Consider the following 19,409-nt stretch of genomic DNA (forward strand, 5'->3'; position numbering starts at 1 on the left):
ATTCTGTTTGTTTTAAAATACTGGACTTGTGCAGGTTATTAGCGTGTGAATTTTGCTTATATTTTTGAAAACTAGTGGTGTGCATTGCAGTTATTTTCTTTCTGTTCATCATGTAGCACTATGTATGTGTGTGATGTTTATGTCTCTTTTTTTTTTTAGGAAAATTTACATGCATTGAGGTTAAATTTCACCTAGAACGTCAAATGGGATATTACTTGATACAGATGTACATTCCCAGCTTACTCATTGTCATTTTGTCTTGGGTGTCATTCTGGATTAACATGGATGCTGCACCTGCCAGAGTTGCTTTGGGAATTACAACAGTCTTAACAATGACAACGCAGAGCTCAGGCTCAAGAGCTTCGCTTCCAAAGGTAAGACAACATATTACTACTGTCTTAAAGAGCTCCTACTACCTACACACAGAGGGGGAAGCCATTTTGTGGTTATGAACAAAGGCAAAGTGGCTCAGTGATGTCACTGGCTCAAAGAGATTGGTTGACTGCATTCTCATAAAGGCTGCCTAAGGTGTATGTAGATACTGAAAGCATATTAAGTTTATAAATTGAACACATAGAAATGTAATGGTTATTTTTAACTCACGTTTTAGTATTGTGTTTTGTAAACATTATAGGAAAAGTATATGCATTTTATACAGTGGTAATTAGGGATGCTTGAAAATGTCATTACTTAGAGATGGAAAGTAATTGATGATATTAAAGTGGGATGATAGTCTTCTGAACATGTAGCAGTGTATGATTTTAGGTTAATTGTAAGCTCATACAAAATAATAACGAGATATGCTATGTTTTTTATTTGTTATAACAATGTCTGAGCCACCAGGTCCACTCTGCTAACGTCCTGCGTATTTTTTGCTGACAAGAAGACGTTGCTGATTAATTTGATATATGACACATAAATTGTATTGTAAAAGCTGTGGCTGCAACATTGTTGCACTTTGTGTACAGAGACTCAGTCGCAAACAGATATACAAGTGTCATGTATCAAATTATTCAGCAGTCTCCTCGTGCGTCCTAGTCGATTAACATGCACTTTTGCCTGAAAAAAAAGACACAAAAATGTAGACAATTCTCATGTGACCTGGCGTGCCAAAAGGGACTATTTGGCATGACTGCAGCACAGATGTATGAGGACACATATGTATATACTGTGCATTTAGTGACACATCATGTTACTGGCAGCCTTCCATGTTTGAGGGAGAGAATTTCATAGAAACAATAAATCATTACAATGCAAATAATTCCTTTTTCTGCATATGAGAATTTTGGATATTTTTATGTATACATTGTGCTTATGCATTTTTATCACAGGTCATCATATAAATACAAGTCTATTGCTCTATTGTAAACCTGTAGATTGAGTGGAAGTTTGGTTTTCTTGTGTGGGCAGATTTCTCCTCTTTTTTTGGGAAGGGCTTGTGGGATGTTGTATACTCTGTTTTTAGCAAACCAGGATGGTGATTTATCTTTCTTGTTAGATCTTGTTAGAGATTTTAATACAGTAAAATTTATTTTTTTCTTCATTATACGTTTGTATATATATATATATATATATATATATATAATGTGCAGATAGACCCGGCACTCGAGCGGACCCTTACTGCTATATCATCTTGCTACCGATGCCCTCCCAGTCGGGTTGCAGCCCATTGGTATAATGATCCAGAAGGGCGGCACTTGGAGATATAATAAAGTGCAGTAGATTTAATGTCAAAAGTATCTACGTTTCGGGGTCGCAGCCCCGTCGTCAGGACAATTAACAATAACAAAGACCAGTGTTTAAATACCTTCCAGTGAGTGATCTCGTCCGCCGCCTCAGACGCCGTAGCTCGGTTTCCGGTCATGTCTCGCCGGCGCTTCCGGAAATGACACATCGCCGGTCCGACCAGCACACGCGCTGTTGGCTAATGAACAAAGTCACCATGGTTACATATAAACATAAGTGTATGTGAAAAGTGTTACAGCCATATATACAACTTTTTACAACACCTCCATGATCTAGAATGATTAATGAGCATAGTCACAAAGCGACCTAAATAAAAAAAACTAAGTGCAAACCATTATATAAACAAACACAACAATTAAAAACAATAGTCTGCCCTCCATGTCATGGTATCTATAGTGGCATATAGACATATGTTACCTAGCAAAAAATTACAGTATTAATTGGTCTCTAGCCTAGTTCTATTAGCTTTTTATCATATTACAGTGCTTCAGTTAATAAAAATTTATAAGAAGCATCTAAGATTTAGAGATTCATTTAGTCCCTTAGGCTGGATGATATTAAGTCTGTGAATCCATCTGGATTCCATTTGAAGCAGTTTTTTAGACCTATCCCCACCTCGTAGTGATTTGGAGACATGGTCAATGATCTTATACCTCAAGGTGGCTATGTTATGCTGAGCCTTCACAAAATGTCTGGCCACAGGTTGTTCACTGTCCCCCGATTTATTTGCCTCCCGAATGGCATATCTGTGCTGTGCCATCCGTGTTTTAAAGGAACAATCTGTCTTGCCCACATACGCTAACCCACAGGGGCAAGTTAAAAGATATATAACAAATTTAGAATCACATGACAACAGGTATTGGATGGTATAAGATTTACCCATATGTGGATGCATACATTTGTCACCTGGGATTAAATAGCTGTATGTTGTACAGCCACTACACCGGTAGCATCCTTTTCTCTTACTTAGGAAATGTGGCTCAGGTCCATCAAAATCAGATATATCAGTCTTGACCACTATATCCCTAATGCTTTTATTCCTGGAATAGCTGGCCAATAACCTAGATTGATAGACCTCGCCCAGTTCCTTATCTGAGGATACTATGGGCCATAGTTGCCTGGCCCTCCTAGACAAATGTACACTACTTGAATTGTACTGTGTCACCCATGGGTACCTGCCTTCAAGTTGTTTTTTAACTTTAGGTTCAAGTAGCTGGTTGCGTGTAAATTGCAAAGCCTGTTTTTTGGCTCTCTCAAGGTCTCTAGCTGGATAGCCTCGCTCCAGAAATTTGTTTGTCATCTTAGTCAACTTCATTTCCCAGTCCTTTACATCACAGGTAATACGGAAAACCCGCAAGAACTGGGAATACAGTAGACTTTTCACTGTTGATCTAGGATGAAAACTATCGTATTTCAGGAGATTATTTCTGTCGGTTTTACAAACAATGTAGTATTAATCTTCCCTTCTAACACTGAAATACTAACATCCAAAAAATTAATTGTTTTTACATCAGTGGTCAGAACTTCTCCGGACTCTGTGACAAATTATGTGTAATATTCTCCAGATGTACCTTCCCCAATACCTCCCCCCACATCCTGCCCCCTTAGAATACCGACAGTCGGCATGCCGAATTGCAGGGACTATTCCCACTCGTGGGTCTCCACAACACCCCTGCAAGGGGATAGTTGCGCTCACTCCCTCCCCCTGCCGGCCATCTCGATACTGGAATCCCAGCGTCAGTATAGTGACCTCCCTCCCACTCTTACCATCTCTTGTAGATATTGTAGAATATACATATAATACACAGCAGGCACTTCAGCCTCAGGAATGTCTCATTTGTGGATTACGTCAACAATTAGCAGAAAGCATAACATGGATTTTGGACTATGAAAAGGAATCAGGCACAGACTGAGCATTTTCCTCCAGTTGCTCATCACCTTATTACTGTTTGAACTGATTTCCAGATCATCACCCAATATTAAATGTATCCCGTTTAAAATAAACAGTTTCTCTCAATGTCTCATATAGGTATTCAGTAAACAAGTCCTAGTTCATTGTAAGTTCTTCCAAATGTTTGGGAAGTAGGGTGTGCAGCTTAGGTAAACCAGAGTCCGGCTGTACAATATATTAACATTAAATTCATCTTCTGCCATTTGGGCCAGAATAGGGTTTTAGTTTGAGACCTAACCTCTCCCCACCTGGCAGAAATAAGCCTCTGCCATCGAATATAGGCAGCCAGGTAGGGGTACCTCAGGGTTACTGGCTCAGTTGACCCCCCAGACACAGGTGAGGGGAGCTAGTATCCCCACAGTGACCATCAATTACTTGCGTCGAGGAGCAGCAGCAGCATAGCACTGGCTCCCAGCAGTGGGCATATGCTGTCCGATGTCCTCCTGCTGTCACTATAGGGTGGAGGAGGAGTTTCCTAATACTAAGGGGTACATTTACTAAGCAGGGATAAGAGCGGAGAAGTGAGCCAGTGGAGAAATTTCCCCATCAATTCCCCATCAAATTTCCCCATCAACCAATCAGCAGCTCTGTATCATTTTATAGTATGCAAATTATAGATGTTACTTCAGTGCTGATTGATTGCCATGGGCAACTTCTCCACTGGCTCACTTCTCCGCTCTTATCACTGCTTAGTAAATGTACCTCTAAGCCAGTTTGTTCCAGTCCCTGGCTGGCAGCGTCTAACAGCAGCAGCACTGTATCCTCTCTGCTTGCCTCCTGGTACTGTGCTTGGGAAAGGGGGTCTCCAGGGCCTAACTATAGGCGACAGGGGCTGGAGCAGGCAGCATTAATGTTACTGGTGGGGGCCCCCACAAGCCTTAATCTGGCCCTGGTATTGCAGTGTCCTTTAAAATATCCACTGCACAAATCAGTGCTCTCTGAATACTTTTATTTTTTCAGCATATCATAGATTTATTATTGATAGCATTATTCACTTACTTGTTTTGTGTGTGCATTCTCTATAGGTTCTGTTATTTCACCCACTTTTTTATGCTTTTTACTTTACCATGTCCGCAACACAGTGTTATTTTGAGTATATTGGGGCAGATGTATTAACCTGGAGAAGGCATAAGGAAGTTGTGGCCGGAGAGCCCCCAGCCACGAGGCAAATGGCCGCCCTGGCACTGAAGGGGTTAATCCCTAGTGCCCGGCGCCATTTGCCAGGACAAAGGGGCTCTTGGCGCCAAATTTGAATTGTATTATGGGCGCTAGGCGCCGTGTTTTATTCATGTAAAAAATGTGTTTTTGTAACATGCGCCGTGGTCCCGGACCCCTCCGGAGACCACGGCAGGGAGGACAGCTCCCCGGCGCGCTCAGCAGAGTGTGCGCGCCGGGGGAGAGGAGGCAGCCGCTGACCGCCGGAGTCCGGGAGCTCCGCTCCCGGCAGCGGTCAGTGTAGCCCCGGGCGCACTGGAGTGTGCGCGCCGGGGAGAAGGGTGAGCGCTGCGGCTGGGAGCTCGGCTCCCGCTGCAGTGCTCTATGTGAGAGCCGCCGCTGGGGGCCGGGAGCTCTGCTCCCAGCGCCTCAGCACAGCACGGGTGGCCAGCCGCAGCAGCCGGGACGGACGTCCCGGGCTGCTAGCCGGCGAGGGGGGTGCGCTGCAGCCCGGCTCCCCGCCGGACGCTGCAGCGAGGCCACAAGACAGGCACCGCTCAGGGGGGACCGGGCTAGCCGGCTCCCTAGCGGCGTGGGCACATTAGGCGGGCCAGCAGGATGGTGAGCGCTGGGGTCCGGGAGCTACGCTCCCGGCGCCTCAGCGCTGAAACAAGCCAGGGTCACGGCGGCCGGGACAAGTGTCCCGGTCCGCCGGGCTTAGGTACAGGGGGGTGCGCCGCTGCGTGCGGCGAGGACACTGATTAGTGCCTCCCTGGGGGGACAGGGAGAGCCAGCTCCCTGGAACCCCAGAGGCAGAAAAGCAGGCTGGAGGATGGGGGAAGCCAGCCCCATACCTCCAGCACACAGAGAGCCCTCGCAGCCAGGCTGCAGGGCTAGGGAAGGCACTGCAGTGCCTGAGTATGTAGAGCCTGTGCAGGGCACAGGCTCAGTGTATATTTAACAAAGGGAAATGTACAGTGTGATTTAAAAATGTAATGTATTTAAAGATAAAATGCACTTACTTGATTGTGTGTCCCAGGAGGGGGAATCCATAGCTGTGCAGGCTGATGGATTCTCCCAGACCTTTTCCCTAAAAACGGAATGCATTCCCATCCAGCCTCACAGTTCCAATAGGGACAGGGAGAAAGAGAAGCAGCTCAGCTATAGAACAAGCTGAGGGGTTTCTTGGAGCTCCATGGAGATCAGCCGTAGTGGCCAGGAAACCTGGACCGGGGGGCCAGGCTGCCCAGCTCTGGAGCCCAAATCCAGGCTGCAGGCAGTGAGAGGGGTCCCGGGCAGGTTTCTGGAAGTCAGTTTAGGAGGGAAAAACTTCCCCCCAGCCAGACTGAACGGCACCGTGGGAGTAGCCTGCTCTCCCAGATGGGAGAGACAAAGGAGACCGGCCACTCCCCACTGTCCATTGGGAACAATGTTGTGTGTGCATGAGTCCAGAGCATGCACAGCTCATGGGTAAACATTGATTGGTTGTACACCACAGGGCGGGCTTACCCCCTGTGGTAGAGGGTCTTGGAGAGGGATAAAAGGAGGGCAGTTGGCCCATAGGAGTGTGTATTGTAACATCTTCTTCTGCTGAAACATCTTATTTGTATGCTGTTGCCCCTAGCAATAGGGAGGAGCCTTTTTCAAGGTTTTTGAGCAATAAAACACCTTTGCCTCAAGAAGACTGCTTCATCTTGTGACCAACAGGGGTAGGCCAAACCTAGCCCCGTTCTCCGGCTGTCCAGGGAAGCACCTGACGTCTCCAAGCTCCGCCTTCCGCCAGCTACCGGTAGAGGCCTAGCAAGTGGCTAGTGGGGATTCGTCGACACCACACAGGTGTGGTAAAGCAGTGCGTCGGCACATACAGAGCAGAACCGTGGTTCCAAACGCCACGGCAGATTAGGAGTTTGGTGGTGGCAGCGAGAACCCGCCCACAGCGCAGTGGGTGGAGTCAGTAACAGGCGGTTACTGATGGTAAGCGGGAATCCCCTATGTGGTCAGGCCTCGTGCGGCTTGACCTTCCATTCTGTGCGCAGTCAACGGGACGCGGAAGCTGCGAGTGCTTTCGTACGGTATCGTCCTGTCACAGAAATTGGTGGCATAGTGGCGGGATAATCCCAGGCGGCTTTTCATCACCCGATTGGAGAAGCCGAGTTACTCAGGAGAGGAGTAACTGCAGCGCAGGAGGACGCACAAGATGGCGGAATTCGGCGGAATGTCCAAGGAGGATCTGGAGATCGTATGCCAGGGGAAGGGTGTGGATATCCCTTTCAACGCGTCCAGGAGCGTCATGCAGGCGGCGCTCAGGAGCGTGGAGGAGTCTCATCGGGCGGAGGTGGAGAGCACTGACGGCGTCAGCATCGCAGAGGACGGCCCAACAGTGGACCTTCGTAAGGAACCGGTGAGAACCATAAGCCCCGCCCTCTCTCACAGCAGCAATGTTTCTCAGCAATCCCTAGCAGGGCCAGGATCCCAACGTCCCAGGGGCGGCCCGGATACCCTAGCAGATCGGCTAGCGGAATTGGGGGAAAGGGCAACGGAGCAAGAACGCATGCTTGTCATTCGGATGTGGCATGCGGAGCGGGCACCACAGGCCGTGGTACCCCGGGAGCCGTTGTCAGCTGTTGTAGACAGATCAGGACGTATTCAGTTTGCCAAGTTTGCAGACAGTGATGGGGACATTGATGGACATTTGCAAGTTTTTGAAAGGACTTGTAAACTACACGATCTACCCAAGTCAGAGTGGGTGAGACACCTTGTGCCCACTCTGCATGGAGAGGCCTTGGAGGCCTATCGAGGAGTGGACACGGAGGACTGCGGGAACTACGACGAAGTCGCGAAGGCCCTCCTCCAGCGATTCTTCATCACTCCAGAGTCTTACAGGAAGAAGTTCAGAGACTTGCCCAAGAATCCTAGCAGCACCCATGAGCAGTTCGCCACCCAGCTGCGGCAGTACGTGGTGAAGTGGGTGAAGGATTCGGAAGCCACTACATGGGACGCACTGATCGACCTGATCTGCAGAGAGCAGTTCTACCGCAGGTGCGCCCAAGAAGTGAAGGAGTGGGTGCTAGATCGGGAGCCACCCAGCTTAAAAATGGCTGCCCAATTAGCCGACAAATATGTGGCAATTCGGCCACGGGGGCAGAAGCGCCCCGCCAGCAGCCAGCTCCAACAGACTGTACCACCAAAGGGACCACCCTCTTCAGCTCATCACCCCCAAAGACAAGCATCTTCCAACCCGGGTGCTCTTGGCCAGCAACCGCACCGCAGCGTCCCTGCAACTGATCAGAGATCATCGGTGCCACGACTGGAGAAGAAGTGCTACGGCTGTGGGAAAATCGGACATCTGAGGATGAACTGTCCTGCATCCCAAGCACCCCAGACTCGTGCCCCAAATCCGAGTGCTGGAGCCCGGCTTGCTTGTTTGACGAGAGGAGATGAGCCTACAGAGACTGTTCCCCCTCCAGTCAGTCCGATGGAGTGTGGCGAGAGACAGGTGCACTCTGCGGAGAGAGTCACCTGCATGGCCAAACAGCCCCTACACAACATGTGGAGGCACCTGCAGCCGGTCCACGTGGGACCCCTGCAGGGGGAAGGCCTAAGAGACTCTGGGGCCTCAATCACTGTGGTGAGCCCCCACCTTATAGATCCTGCTGCAGTATTGCAGGGTCGCACTGCCACGATCACCCTGGCAGAAGGAACAGAAAAAGCGGTTCCCATGGCAAGAGTCTACCTGGACTGGGGAGCTGGACCCGAGTTGCGAGAAGTTGCCGTCATGGATGGTCTCCCAACTGATGTGGTCCTAGGAAATGATCTGGGTGGTGGGATCGTCACTATGTTTGTTGGCGCCATTCCCCGGAGTCAAGTTCCAAAACCACCATTGACATCAGCTACTCCAGCACCGCCCAGCCCAGAGGAAAAGACTACAGCTGCTAGACAACTGCCAGCACAGCCAACCACAGCATCAACCAGCCCAGAGGAAAAGATTACAGCGGCTAGATCAGCACATCTACCCCGCATGCCTTTTGCCTCTGGTATGCCCACGTCCCCTAGCAACGCAGAGGATGTCGGTTCCAGCTCGTTTGATCCTGTGGGGGTGCCCAATGATGTTCCTGACCCAAGTGGTTTGCCAACTCCGGCGGTGAGTATGAGAAACCACACTGACTTTTCCATGACTGACCCCTACCAGACTGACCCTAGTAGTCCCCACCTAGATCCCCCTGTAGTGTGTCCCAATTTAGGAGAGATTGAGGGCCGCAGGCAGGAGTTTAGGGAGGCTCAACTCTCTGACCCATCCCTGAAAGGCATGAGGCGCCACTCTGGCAGCGGCCTTGACAGGGTTGGGGCAGGAAGTTTGACCGGGCGGGAAGGGTTAAGGTACAGGGTAGCCAGGAAAGTGGGAGGGGATAGACCAGATAGGGAATGTGTCCAACTGGTCCCCTCAGGGAACGTTCCTGCGCAACCGGTGTCGGTTGCCAGCGAAACCCCTTTGGACAGCAACCCGGAGACAGACCGTACCCTGAAGTGCCTGACACAGAGCTTACCCTGGTCTGGAATGTCGGATGACGCCCAGACCAAATGTAAGGCTGGTGCCATGCGTTGGCAGCCGGGGCACTCCAGCGTTTGTGTTGTCTCTGGGCCTCTGCCCATAGGAGAACCCTCGCAGCAAGTTGCTGTGGACATAGCAGGTCCCCTGCCTGTGCACAGTAGATCGGGGAAGACCCGCAGCCTCCCTGTGGTGGATGCCACACAGGATCCAGAGACTGGTGGTCTGGCCGCCATCACTGTGGCACAGGTAGCGGACGAGAAGGGAAGAGTAGACCTAGGTGACAGGGTAGGTTTCCCGAGTCATAGGTCGACGGAGGAGGATTGGAGGGCAGGTCTGACAGTTAGGGCAGACAGTTGCCAGATAGGTATGACGAAGGTGCAGTGCCTGGGGCACCATGTGGGAGGAGACAGGGGTAGGCCCAACCCAGAGGGGGTGGAGGCAACCAGAGGCTGTCCCCGACCCACATCACCCAGACCGGTACTGACCTTAGAACCTGTAAGGCCCTACGGACATGTTGTCATTGACTTTAGTCCTGTAGTGAACCCCTTGACAGAGATGGCTAGGAAGGGCATTCCCAAGTCAGTGGACTTTGCACCCGCTTGCGAGTTGGCATTCCAGTCATTGAAGGAGGCTCGGGTACCCGCTCCAGTGCTGATGGCGCACATTCTTGACCAGGACTGTGTGTTACGAACTATTGCGCCACTGCACGGACTGGGAGCAGTACCGAGCCAGAAAGAGCCATATGGGCAGGAGCACCCTGTGGCCTGTTTGAGCAGAAAACTGCTATTGTGGGAGGTGGGGTATGCCACAGTTGGGACACCGTGGGTGGCACTTGTTTGTAACCGGCCCCCCACAGTGGTGACTTACCACCTACCTGTTAGGTGGCTGCAACCTACCTTGGGGAAATTGGACAGACTTTTGTGGTGGAGCCTTGAACTTGGACTTCAGGTGGACTATTTGAACATTGTGCACCCACGACGAGAGGCCCACTGCACTATGGATGAACTGTCTAGGCCAGAGCCTACACCCCCCAGGTAGCGTCCCCTTCACCCCAACGGACTGCGGGACCAGGACCCAAATCGTTGGGACATGGGTCCCTGGTTGACCCGCTTGAATGGGGGGGGAGGAGTGTGGCCGGAGAGCCCCCAGCCACGAGGCAAATGGCCGCCCTGGCACTGAAGGGGTTAATCCCTAGTGCCCGGCGCCATTTGCCAGGACAAAGGGGCTCTTGGCGCCAAATTTGAATTGTATTATGGGCGCTAGGCGCCGTGTTTTATTCATGTAAAAAATGTGTTTTTGTAACATGCGCCGTGGTCCCGGACCCCTCCGGAGACCACGGCAGGGAGGACAGCTCCCCGGCGCGCTCAGCAGAGTGTGCGCGCCGGGGGAGAGGAGGCAGCCGCTGACCGCCGGAGTCCGGGAGCTCCGCTCCCGGCAGCGGTCAGTGTAGCCCCGGGCGCACTGGAGTGTGCGCGCCGGGGAGAAGGGTGAGCGCTGCGGCTGGGAGCTCGGCTCCCGCTGCAGTGCTCTATGTGAGAGCCGCCGCTGGGGGCCGGGAGCTCTGCTCCCAGCGCCTCAGCACAGCACGGGTGGCCAGCCGCAGCAGCCGGGACGGACGTCCCGGGCTGCTAGCCGGCGAGGGGGGTGCGCTGCAGCCCGGCTCCCCGCCGGACGCTGCAGCGAGGCCACAAGACAGGCACCGCTCAGGGGGGACCGGGCTAGCCGGCTCCCTAGCGGCGTGGGCACATTAGGCGGGCCAGCAGGATGGTGAGCGCTGGGGTCCGGGAGCTACGCTCCCGGCGCCTCAGCGCTGAAACAAGCCAGGGTCACGGCGGCCGGGACAAGTGTCCCGGTCCGCCGGGCTTAGGTACAGGGGGGTGCGCCGCTGCGTGCGGCGAGGACACTGATTAGTGCCTCCCTGGGGGGACAGGGAGAGCCAGCTCCCTGGAACCCCAGAGGCAGAAAAGCAGGCTGGAGGATGGGGGAAGCCAGCCCCATACCTCCAGCACACAGAGAGCCCTCGCAGCCAGGCTGCAGGGCTAGGGAAGGCACTGCAGTGCCTGAGTATGTAGAGCCTGTGCAGGGCACAGGCTCAGTGTATATTTAACAAAGGGAAATGTACAGTGTGATTTAAAAATGTAATGTATTTAAAGATAAAATGCACTTACTTGATTGTGTGTCCCAGGAGGGGGAATCCATAGCTGTGCAGGCTGATGGATTCTCCCAGACCTTTTCCCTAAAAACGGAATGCATTCCCATCCAGCCTCACAGTTCCAATAGGGACAGGGAGAAAGAGAAGCAGCTCAGCTATAGAACAAGCTGAGGGGTTTCTTGGAGCTCCATGGAGATCAGCCGTAGTGGCCAGGAAACCTGGACCGGGGGGCCAGGCTGCCCAGCTCTGGAGCCCAAATCCAGGCTGCAGGCAGTGAGAGGGGTCCCGGGCAGGTTTCTGGAAGTCAGTTTAGGAGGGAAAAACTTCCCCCCAGCCAGACTGAACGGCACCGTGGGAGTAGCCTGCTCTCCCAGATGGGAGAGACAAAGGAGACCGGCCACTCCCCACTGTCCATTGGGAACAATGTTGTGTGTGCATGAGTCCAGAGCATGCACAGCTCATGGGTAAACATTGATTGGTTGTACACCACAGGGCGGGCTTACCCCCTGTGGTAGAGGGTCTTGGAGAGGGATAAAAGGAGGGCAGTTGGCCCATAGGAGTGTGTATTGTAACATCTTCTTCTGCTGAAACATCTTATTTGTATGCTGTTGCCCCTAGCAATAGGGAGGAGCCTTTTTCAAGGTTTTTGAGCAATAAAACACCTTTGCCTCAAGAAGACTGCTTCATCTTGTGACCAACAGGGGTAGGCCAAACCTAGCCCCGTTCTCCGGCTGTCCAGGGAAGCACCTGACGTCTCCAAGCTCCGCCTTCCGCCAGCTACCGGTAGAGGCCTAGCAAGTGGCTAGTGGGGATTCGTCGACACCACACAGGTGTGGTAAAGCAGTGCGTCGGCACATACAGAGCAGAACCGTGGTTCCAAACGCCACGGCAGATTAGGAGTTTGGTGGTGGCAGCGAGAACCCGCCCACAGCGCAGTGGGTGGAGTCAGTAACAGGCGGTTACTGACGGTAAGCGGGAATCCCCTATGTGGTCAGGCCTCGTGCGGCTTGACCTTCCATTCTGTGCGCAGTCAACGGGACGCGGAAGCTGCGAGTGCTTTCGTACGGTATCGTCCTGTCACAGAAGTGATAAACCAGTGATATGTACAAGGTGATAAAGGCACCAGCCAATCAGCTTCAATATGTAAATTAACAGTTAGGATCTGATTGGCTGGTGCCTTTATCACCTTGTACATATCACTGGTTTATCACTTCCTTATGCCTTCTCCAGGTTAATACATCTGCCCCTTATTTTGATCAACTTCAAATATTTGTATTTAAATTAAACAAATTAAATCAACAATTTTTAACAGCATTCTGCTCTACCATTGACCAACATCAATGAGCCAGATTTAAACTTAAGTGTAAGTCTGTTTGCAGCTTGCAGAAATATGCTTTTTTGAATGCAAATACTGTATCTGGAAAATGCAGCTGTATATGGAGCTGGAAGTACAGTAACCTGCTGTAGCAGCTTGAAGTACCTTCAGAAGCTGATCAGGGGGTGGGCAAGCATAAGTGCAATGGAGTAAAGGGGATTTTGGACCTGATTTAAAATTCAGGCACATGTAAGGAGAAGTGTATTAATGTAGTGGGTTTCGTGGGCAGTGACTGGGAGGTGCCTTAGCATACGTACAGAGATGGTCCATCTTATGAGCAAGTAATGGGAGGTATGTCAGCAGAAGTGGTTGTGTACACAGACTGTTCACCGCTCACATAGGCTGCTAGTCAGCGGGGCTCCCTGTCGGTCCTGTGCAGTAAATTGATGCTGCAAAGCGGCAGCTCACTTTACAGCTCAGGGGTCACAGCAGCAGGGAACCCCCGGTGATCGGCAGCCCTCCAGGAGCACCAGTACCTGCCTTTGGTGAGAATGAGCGCAGCAGTGTGTGTGGGGGGGAAGTGCGGTAGCGGGGGAGGGATAGTTGTGATGGGGGACACCTGGCGGCGGCGGTGGTAGTGGCGACGATGTAGGCGGCACATGCGCAGCACATGCTCTGGGTATTTTTTACGAAATGTACCCCGATTTGGCTGCGGAGTGGCATCACAGGGACAGAGTTTTCTCACAAGTTCTGTCCCTGTATGCGATTGATACATCCCTGTGATGTAATCAATAATCACTTTGCGGTTTGAGCCGATGTTATTGCTTCACATCCGCATCCTCAGATGCGGATTTTGATAAATCAGCCCCTAAGTATCTGCATTTACATCAAGTCATAGACAGGCGACCACCACTAAAAGCAGCTTTAGACACTTTTGCTTCCACCTCTGAATTATTTTATTTATTAACAGTTTCTGATATAGTGCAGCATATTGCATTATGCTTTACAATTGAATCAGGCCCTTTGTCTCACCTCTCACTGGGGTTGCCTGGCAGCACAATGATAAATATAAGCTCTGCATACAGTAAGGTGAATGCATGTGATATGTACTGTGCGGCACCACACTTATAGGTGGGTTGATTTTCGGTTGCCATGTACAGGTTGTTACCTTGGTGGCTAAAAAGCCCTTGACTCCATAATAATTCTGAACACACATTGGCAGATCATGCTACTGTTTATACACTAGGTGGCTATATAGTATGGGTGAGGATTAACAACAATGTATATGTCGACAGTCAATAAGTCAACACCATATGGTCGACAGCATTAGGTCAACAGATACAAAAATTCGGCAGATGAAAGGGCGACAGTAACAAAAGGTCAACAGGTGTTGATAATTGACGTGGAAAAAATCAATTTGCCCAAATATAACCTAACCCGCCCCCTAGTGCCTAAACATAACCCATCCTCTTAAGGTGGGTACACACTAGTAGATATATCTGCAGATCAATTGATCTGCAGATATATCTATGTACGGATCGGGCAGTGTGCTGTGCATACACACTGCCCGATCTGTCGGGGGACTGACGTCATGAACTGGGCGGGCGGGCGGGCGCCCGCCCAGTTCACCTGTCAATCACCGCCGGCCGCTGCAGCATGTGTACGGGCGGTCGGACGACCGCCCCGTACACATACAGCGACGCGCCAATATATCGTTAGATATATTGGCCGTCGGCTGTGCTGCGCGGCCGACGCGATACGTCTGTGAACGACGGAGTTCACAGACGTATCGGCCATACAAACTAGCCGACGGTCCCGCGATATATCGGCCGTTCAAGAGAACGGACGATATATCGACCAGTGTGTACGGGCCTTTAGTGTCTAACCCTAACAGTCACCCCGTTGCCTAATCCTAACTGTTCCCTCCCGTAGCCTAACCCTAGATATCACCTTTGGTGCCTATACTTAACCACCCCCTCCCATAGCCTAAACCAAACTCTCCACCTAGTGCCTGACCCTAATCCTAGCCATAAACCTAATCCCTAACCTTAACTCTATAAATGTTAAAAGAACATAAAAGCACAGACGTCAACCATTTTTGTGTTAACAATTTCAATGTTGACCTTATATACCTGTCGACCTAATGCATGTTGACCGTATGGTGTTGACCTATTGACTGTCAACATATACACTGTTGATCTTTCATCTGAATACCATATAATACAGGTTACATGTGGATCTATTGTTGTTCACACTTTGGAATTGATACTGAATGGGCATAAATGGGTGGTCACAGGGCATCCATCTGTAGGCTAGGTTTAGCAAGGACACGCTAATGGAATTGTGGGCTATGTGGAGTTGTGCGTACACAGAGATTTGTCTGTTTTCAGACAGATTTCTTGCACCAATAACTGGTGTAAATGCGCACTGATAATAATAACGACTATGAAACCAAGTAAATGGATAGGTGCAGTGCAGTCACATACTGTAGATGTGTACAACTCCACGTATGGACAAACATCCATATTGATTCCCATGCTCACAACGCAATTGTGGTTGCTGTCAGCCTGCAGTGTTTCGGCCCCTCTCACAGCAGTAGACTGCCAACCAGATAATTCAATTTGTTTACTGATATTGATGATATCAATGTGTGTGTGTCCATCTTCTGAATGACACACAAAGTAGGGTAATTTGACTTGGGTGTGAGGAATACACGCAGGGCCGGCAACAGAAATCTTGGGGCCCAGTACACTGATATCTCTGGGCCCCCCTCCTCCCTCAAACATCCCCTTCCCCCAGACACGCAGGATGCTGTATTAAGTGTACAGGAGGAACCTACTGAACTTGCTGTGCATATTTTTATATATATCTGCATATTCAATATTCCATATTCATATTGCATGCATTGCATATTCAGTGTTGCTTATTCACAATTCTCTTAAGAGAATGAAACTTCTACGCTGTCATTTGACTTACTAACACACTGGTAATGCCGCTATCCTGTGCAGGTTCAATGCTGCAGCTGTTCCTCCTGCTGCTCTTAGGAAGACACTGTAGAACATTGCAGAGCAGGCAAGTGGGCGGGTGCATTGTCATGCGGCTCGTGATGTCATATACGCAGTACGGGGATCCGGACAGGACAGATTACCAGGGGGTTACCAGAAGGGGATCCGAGTTGTTAACTATGTATTTTATGCCTACCTGTGCCACAGACTCCAGTTCCCTTCCAAGCAGGTGGGCGTCCAGCGCGATCCTTTCATTTAAAATCTATTACTAGGTGCCGCTCTGCTGCAACCATGCATACTGCCCCTCAGTACCTTGGGGTCCCTCACAACGTCGGGGCCCGTTACAGGTGTCCCCTTTGACCCCCCCTGTCGCCGGGCCTGAATACACGTTGCACAAAAACTGAGATTGCATATCTTTGTTATATACGAGGTTATGCACACAGAATAGTGTCTTTGATTTGTTAGTACCTCACGCTCTCCTAGTGAATTGATCATATGAATTCAGCCCACAAAATTACCTGTAACATGAGTAGGCACTAGCCCTGTGGTTTCCTGTCTGTGAGTAGGGTTCAGGTTGATTTGTATCATCAAACAGTGTCTTCTGCCACCAAGCAATTCATTCTCTTTCTATATTTAAATACTGCTGTCTGATATCATAGAACACACTAGACAGATAATGACCCAGGGGCATGAGAAAAATGTATATATCAAAAGCTCATCTTACTTGCAGTAGGGATGACTTCAGGATATGAGTCGTACAGGTGGAAAGAATAAGCACAGAGCGCATATATAAGACGATACCTGATGCATCTTTTTTTAGGTATTTTTTCTCAGCCAAAGTCAGTTGTCATGGAAACTGGTTTTATTAGATTGGTAATGGGCCAATCAGAGAAATCTCCAAACAAATCTCATCACTTGTATGCCTAATCCATCAATTCAGTCATACAGGGAAGGTTTTTAATATTGTATCAAGATCTTGTATTGCATGTTCCTTAATCATTTTACTTGGAAATATAAAGAGATATGTGTCTAATTTCCTGAAGTGTCTGGGAATGTAGCGTTAAGGGCACAAGGCAGGTTTGTTTCTCACAGTGAATACTTTTAACTTATTCCTTAATGGCAAAAAAGACATTGTGTTTTGTTTTCTCTCTGATAATGGTATTTTCTTGATTTAAATATACTGTAAGTTTTATGTGAGAATATTGCAACAATTATGCAACTGCAGTTCGATAGTGGCCAGCTACCTTCATTGTGTGTAGGCAGCAAGTATATATTATGCCAGGGGTTCCCAAACTTGGGGTGTCTTGAGGCTCTTGCAGGGATGACTCAGGTTGGTGGTTCAGGACCAAATCAAATTATTTATGGTCAAAATGATGAGCAAAACCAGTGCTTGGGACTGCCAATCATAAATCATATGGACAATCAGAAGCGCAATTGTACACCACCACATAACTGATCCTAAGGATGACAGGTAGGCACAGTTTACTTAATTTAATATTTTTTTCCACATTTATCAATAAAACACTTTTATCCTAGGGGTGCCGTGAAACAAATGCTGATAATCTAGGGAGCCATGATTCAAGAAAGTTTTGGAACCACTGCCTTTGCATTTTTGTTATCCAATATCCATTGGTAGATGTGGCCCCTAAAATGAGACACAAAAAGTGATAAAATTATTTCCATGGCTAATCATCTACATCAACCCCCAAGTAATGTTGGCACTTATGAGCTCATCTTACCACTCATAGGCCCAAATGTATTAAGCCTTAACAAGAGATAAAGTTGAGATGGATAAAGAGTAATAAAGTACCAGACACAGGTGGGCTGATTCCGAGGCAGACTGATCTCTGTGTATGGGAGTACTATGGAAGTATAGTTGTGCTCATAAGTTTACATACCCTAGCAGAATTTGTGATTTTCTGGCCATTTGTCAGAGAATATGAATGATAACTCACAAACTTTTCTTTCACTCATGGTTAGTGGTTGGGTGAGGCCATTTATTGTCAAACAACTGTGTTTAGTCTTTTTAAATCATAATGACAGCAGAAACTACCCAAATTACCCTGATCAAAAGTTTACATACCCCAGTTCTTAATATCGTGTATTGCCCCCTTTAACATCAATGACAGCTTGAAGTCTTTTGTGGTAGTTGTGGATGAGGCTCTTTATTTTCTCAGATGGTAAAGCTGACCATTCTTCTTGGCAAAAAGCCTCCAGTTCCTGTAAATTCTTGGGCTGTCTTGCATGAACTGCACGTTTGAGATTTCCCCAGAGTTGAAAATATGTTACTCCCAGCGCTTACTCAATATAAAACAAAAGGCTATTTGATATTTTAAAAATAATTTATTTTCTTAAAAATGCAGTTATTATGTAAAAAGACATATATGATTTTTGATATTTTATATACCGGTATAAATATAGCAGGCAAAATATTTTGTGCAATTAAGCAGTGATTAAGAATTCTGAGTAGGGTGAAATATAGTTAGAATAGGATGAAGAATAGTAATGAAAAGAAAAAAAAAAGAAAAATGATAAAAATAAGAATGACGATAATGATTGAATGAACAATATTTCGGGTAGATACGCTGAAGGTGCGTTTTACTCTACCCACCAATCGTCTATTATAGTACAAAACAGTCCCAATGTTTGGGTGGTAGCAGGATTTTATTATGAGTCTCTGTATTCCTCTGGTGTTTGTTTGTTTGTTAGGAACAGTAGTTATTGTGTCCCAAAATGTTGCAACAGTTGTATCTTGTCTGGATACTTTTAGTCACACAATGTCAGTTCAAAAGGGATTTTTTTTTTTTTTTTTTGGTTACTTACGGATCCTCCGTTGCTGGATGTGCATATCCGCAGTAAGACCCCTTCGATCCCGGCTGGATGCCGCTGCTTGAAGGCTTGAGCGGGCGCTGGTCCGGGGTGCGGGGATGTCTGCCGGCAGACTGATAGAGCTGTGCTGCGGAAGGACAGTGCAGTCTGTGTCTTTGTCCAAAGTCCGTAGCCGATCTACGTGTTTCACCTGTGTTGTCAGGCTGTGCAACATTTTGGGACACAATAACTACTGTTCCTAACAAACAAACAAACACCAGAGGAATACAGAGACTCATAATAAAATCCTGCTACCACCCAAACATTGGGACTGTTTTGTACTATAATAGACGATTGGTGGGTAGAGTAAAACGCACCTTCAGCGTATCTACCCGAAATATTGTTCATTCAATCATTATCGTCATTCTTATTTTTATCATTTTCATTTTTTTTTCTTTTCATTACTATTCTTCATCCTATTCTAACTATATTTCACCCTACTCAGAATTCTTAATCACTGCTTAATTGCACAAAATATATTGCCTGCTATATTTATACCGGTATATAAAATATCAAAAATCATATATGTCTTTTTACATAATAACTGCATTTTTAAGAAAATAAATTATTTTTAAAATATCAAATAGCCTTTTGTTTTATATTGAGTAAGCGCTGGGAGTAACATATTTTCAACTACAGTACATTTTTAAGGTTTGTGGTAACCTTAT

The 19,409-nt window shown here is 48.4% G+C and overlaps 1 protein-coding gene and 1 long non-coding RNA gene across 3 annotated transcripts in view; one reads left to right on the top strand and one right to left on the bottom strand.

The window, feature by feature from the left end:
* Positions 1 to 15,920, bottom strand: part of LOC135049849 (uncharacterized) — a 40,722-nt gene extending 24,802 nt beyond the window's left edge. The window contains exons 1-2 of the long non-coding RNA XR_010241496.1: positions 15,845 to 15,920; positions 1,808 to 1,924 (exon numbers count right to left, since the gene is read on the bottom strand). This is a non-coding gene — a long non-coding RNA (uncharacterized LOC135049849). The remainder of the gene's footprint in view (positions 1 to 1,807; positions 1,925 to 15,844) is intronic.
* Positions 1 to 19,409, top strand: part of GLRA2 (glycine receptor alpha 2) — a 377,430-nt gene that overhangs the window by 127,742 nt on the left and 230,279 nt on the right. For both annotated transcript variants that reach the window (XM_063955778.1, XM_063955780.1), the window contains one exon: positions 160 to 374. In XM_063955778.1, the coding sequence (XP_063811848.1) occupies positions 160 to 374 (215 nt within the window). The remainder of the gene's footprint in view (positions 1 to 159; positions 375 to 19,409) is intronic.

This window comes from Pseudophryne corroboree, chromosome 2, assembly GCF_028390025.1.
Source record: "Pseudophryne corroboree isolate aPseCor3 chromosome 2, aPseCor3.hap2, whole genome shotgun sequence".
NCBI classification, from domain to species: domain Eukaryota; kingdom Metazoa; phylum Chordata; class Amphibia; order Anura; family Myobatrachidae; genus Pseudophryne; species Pseudophryne corroboree.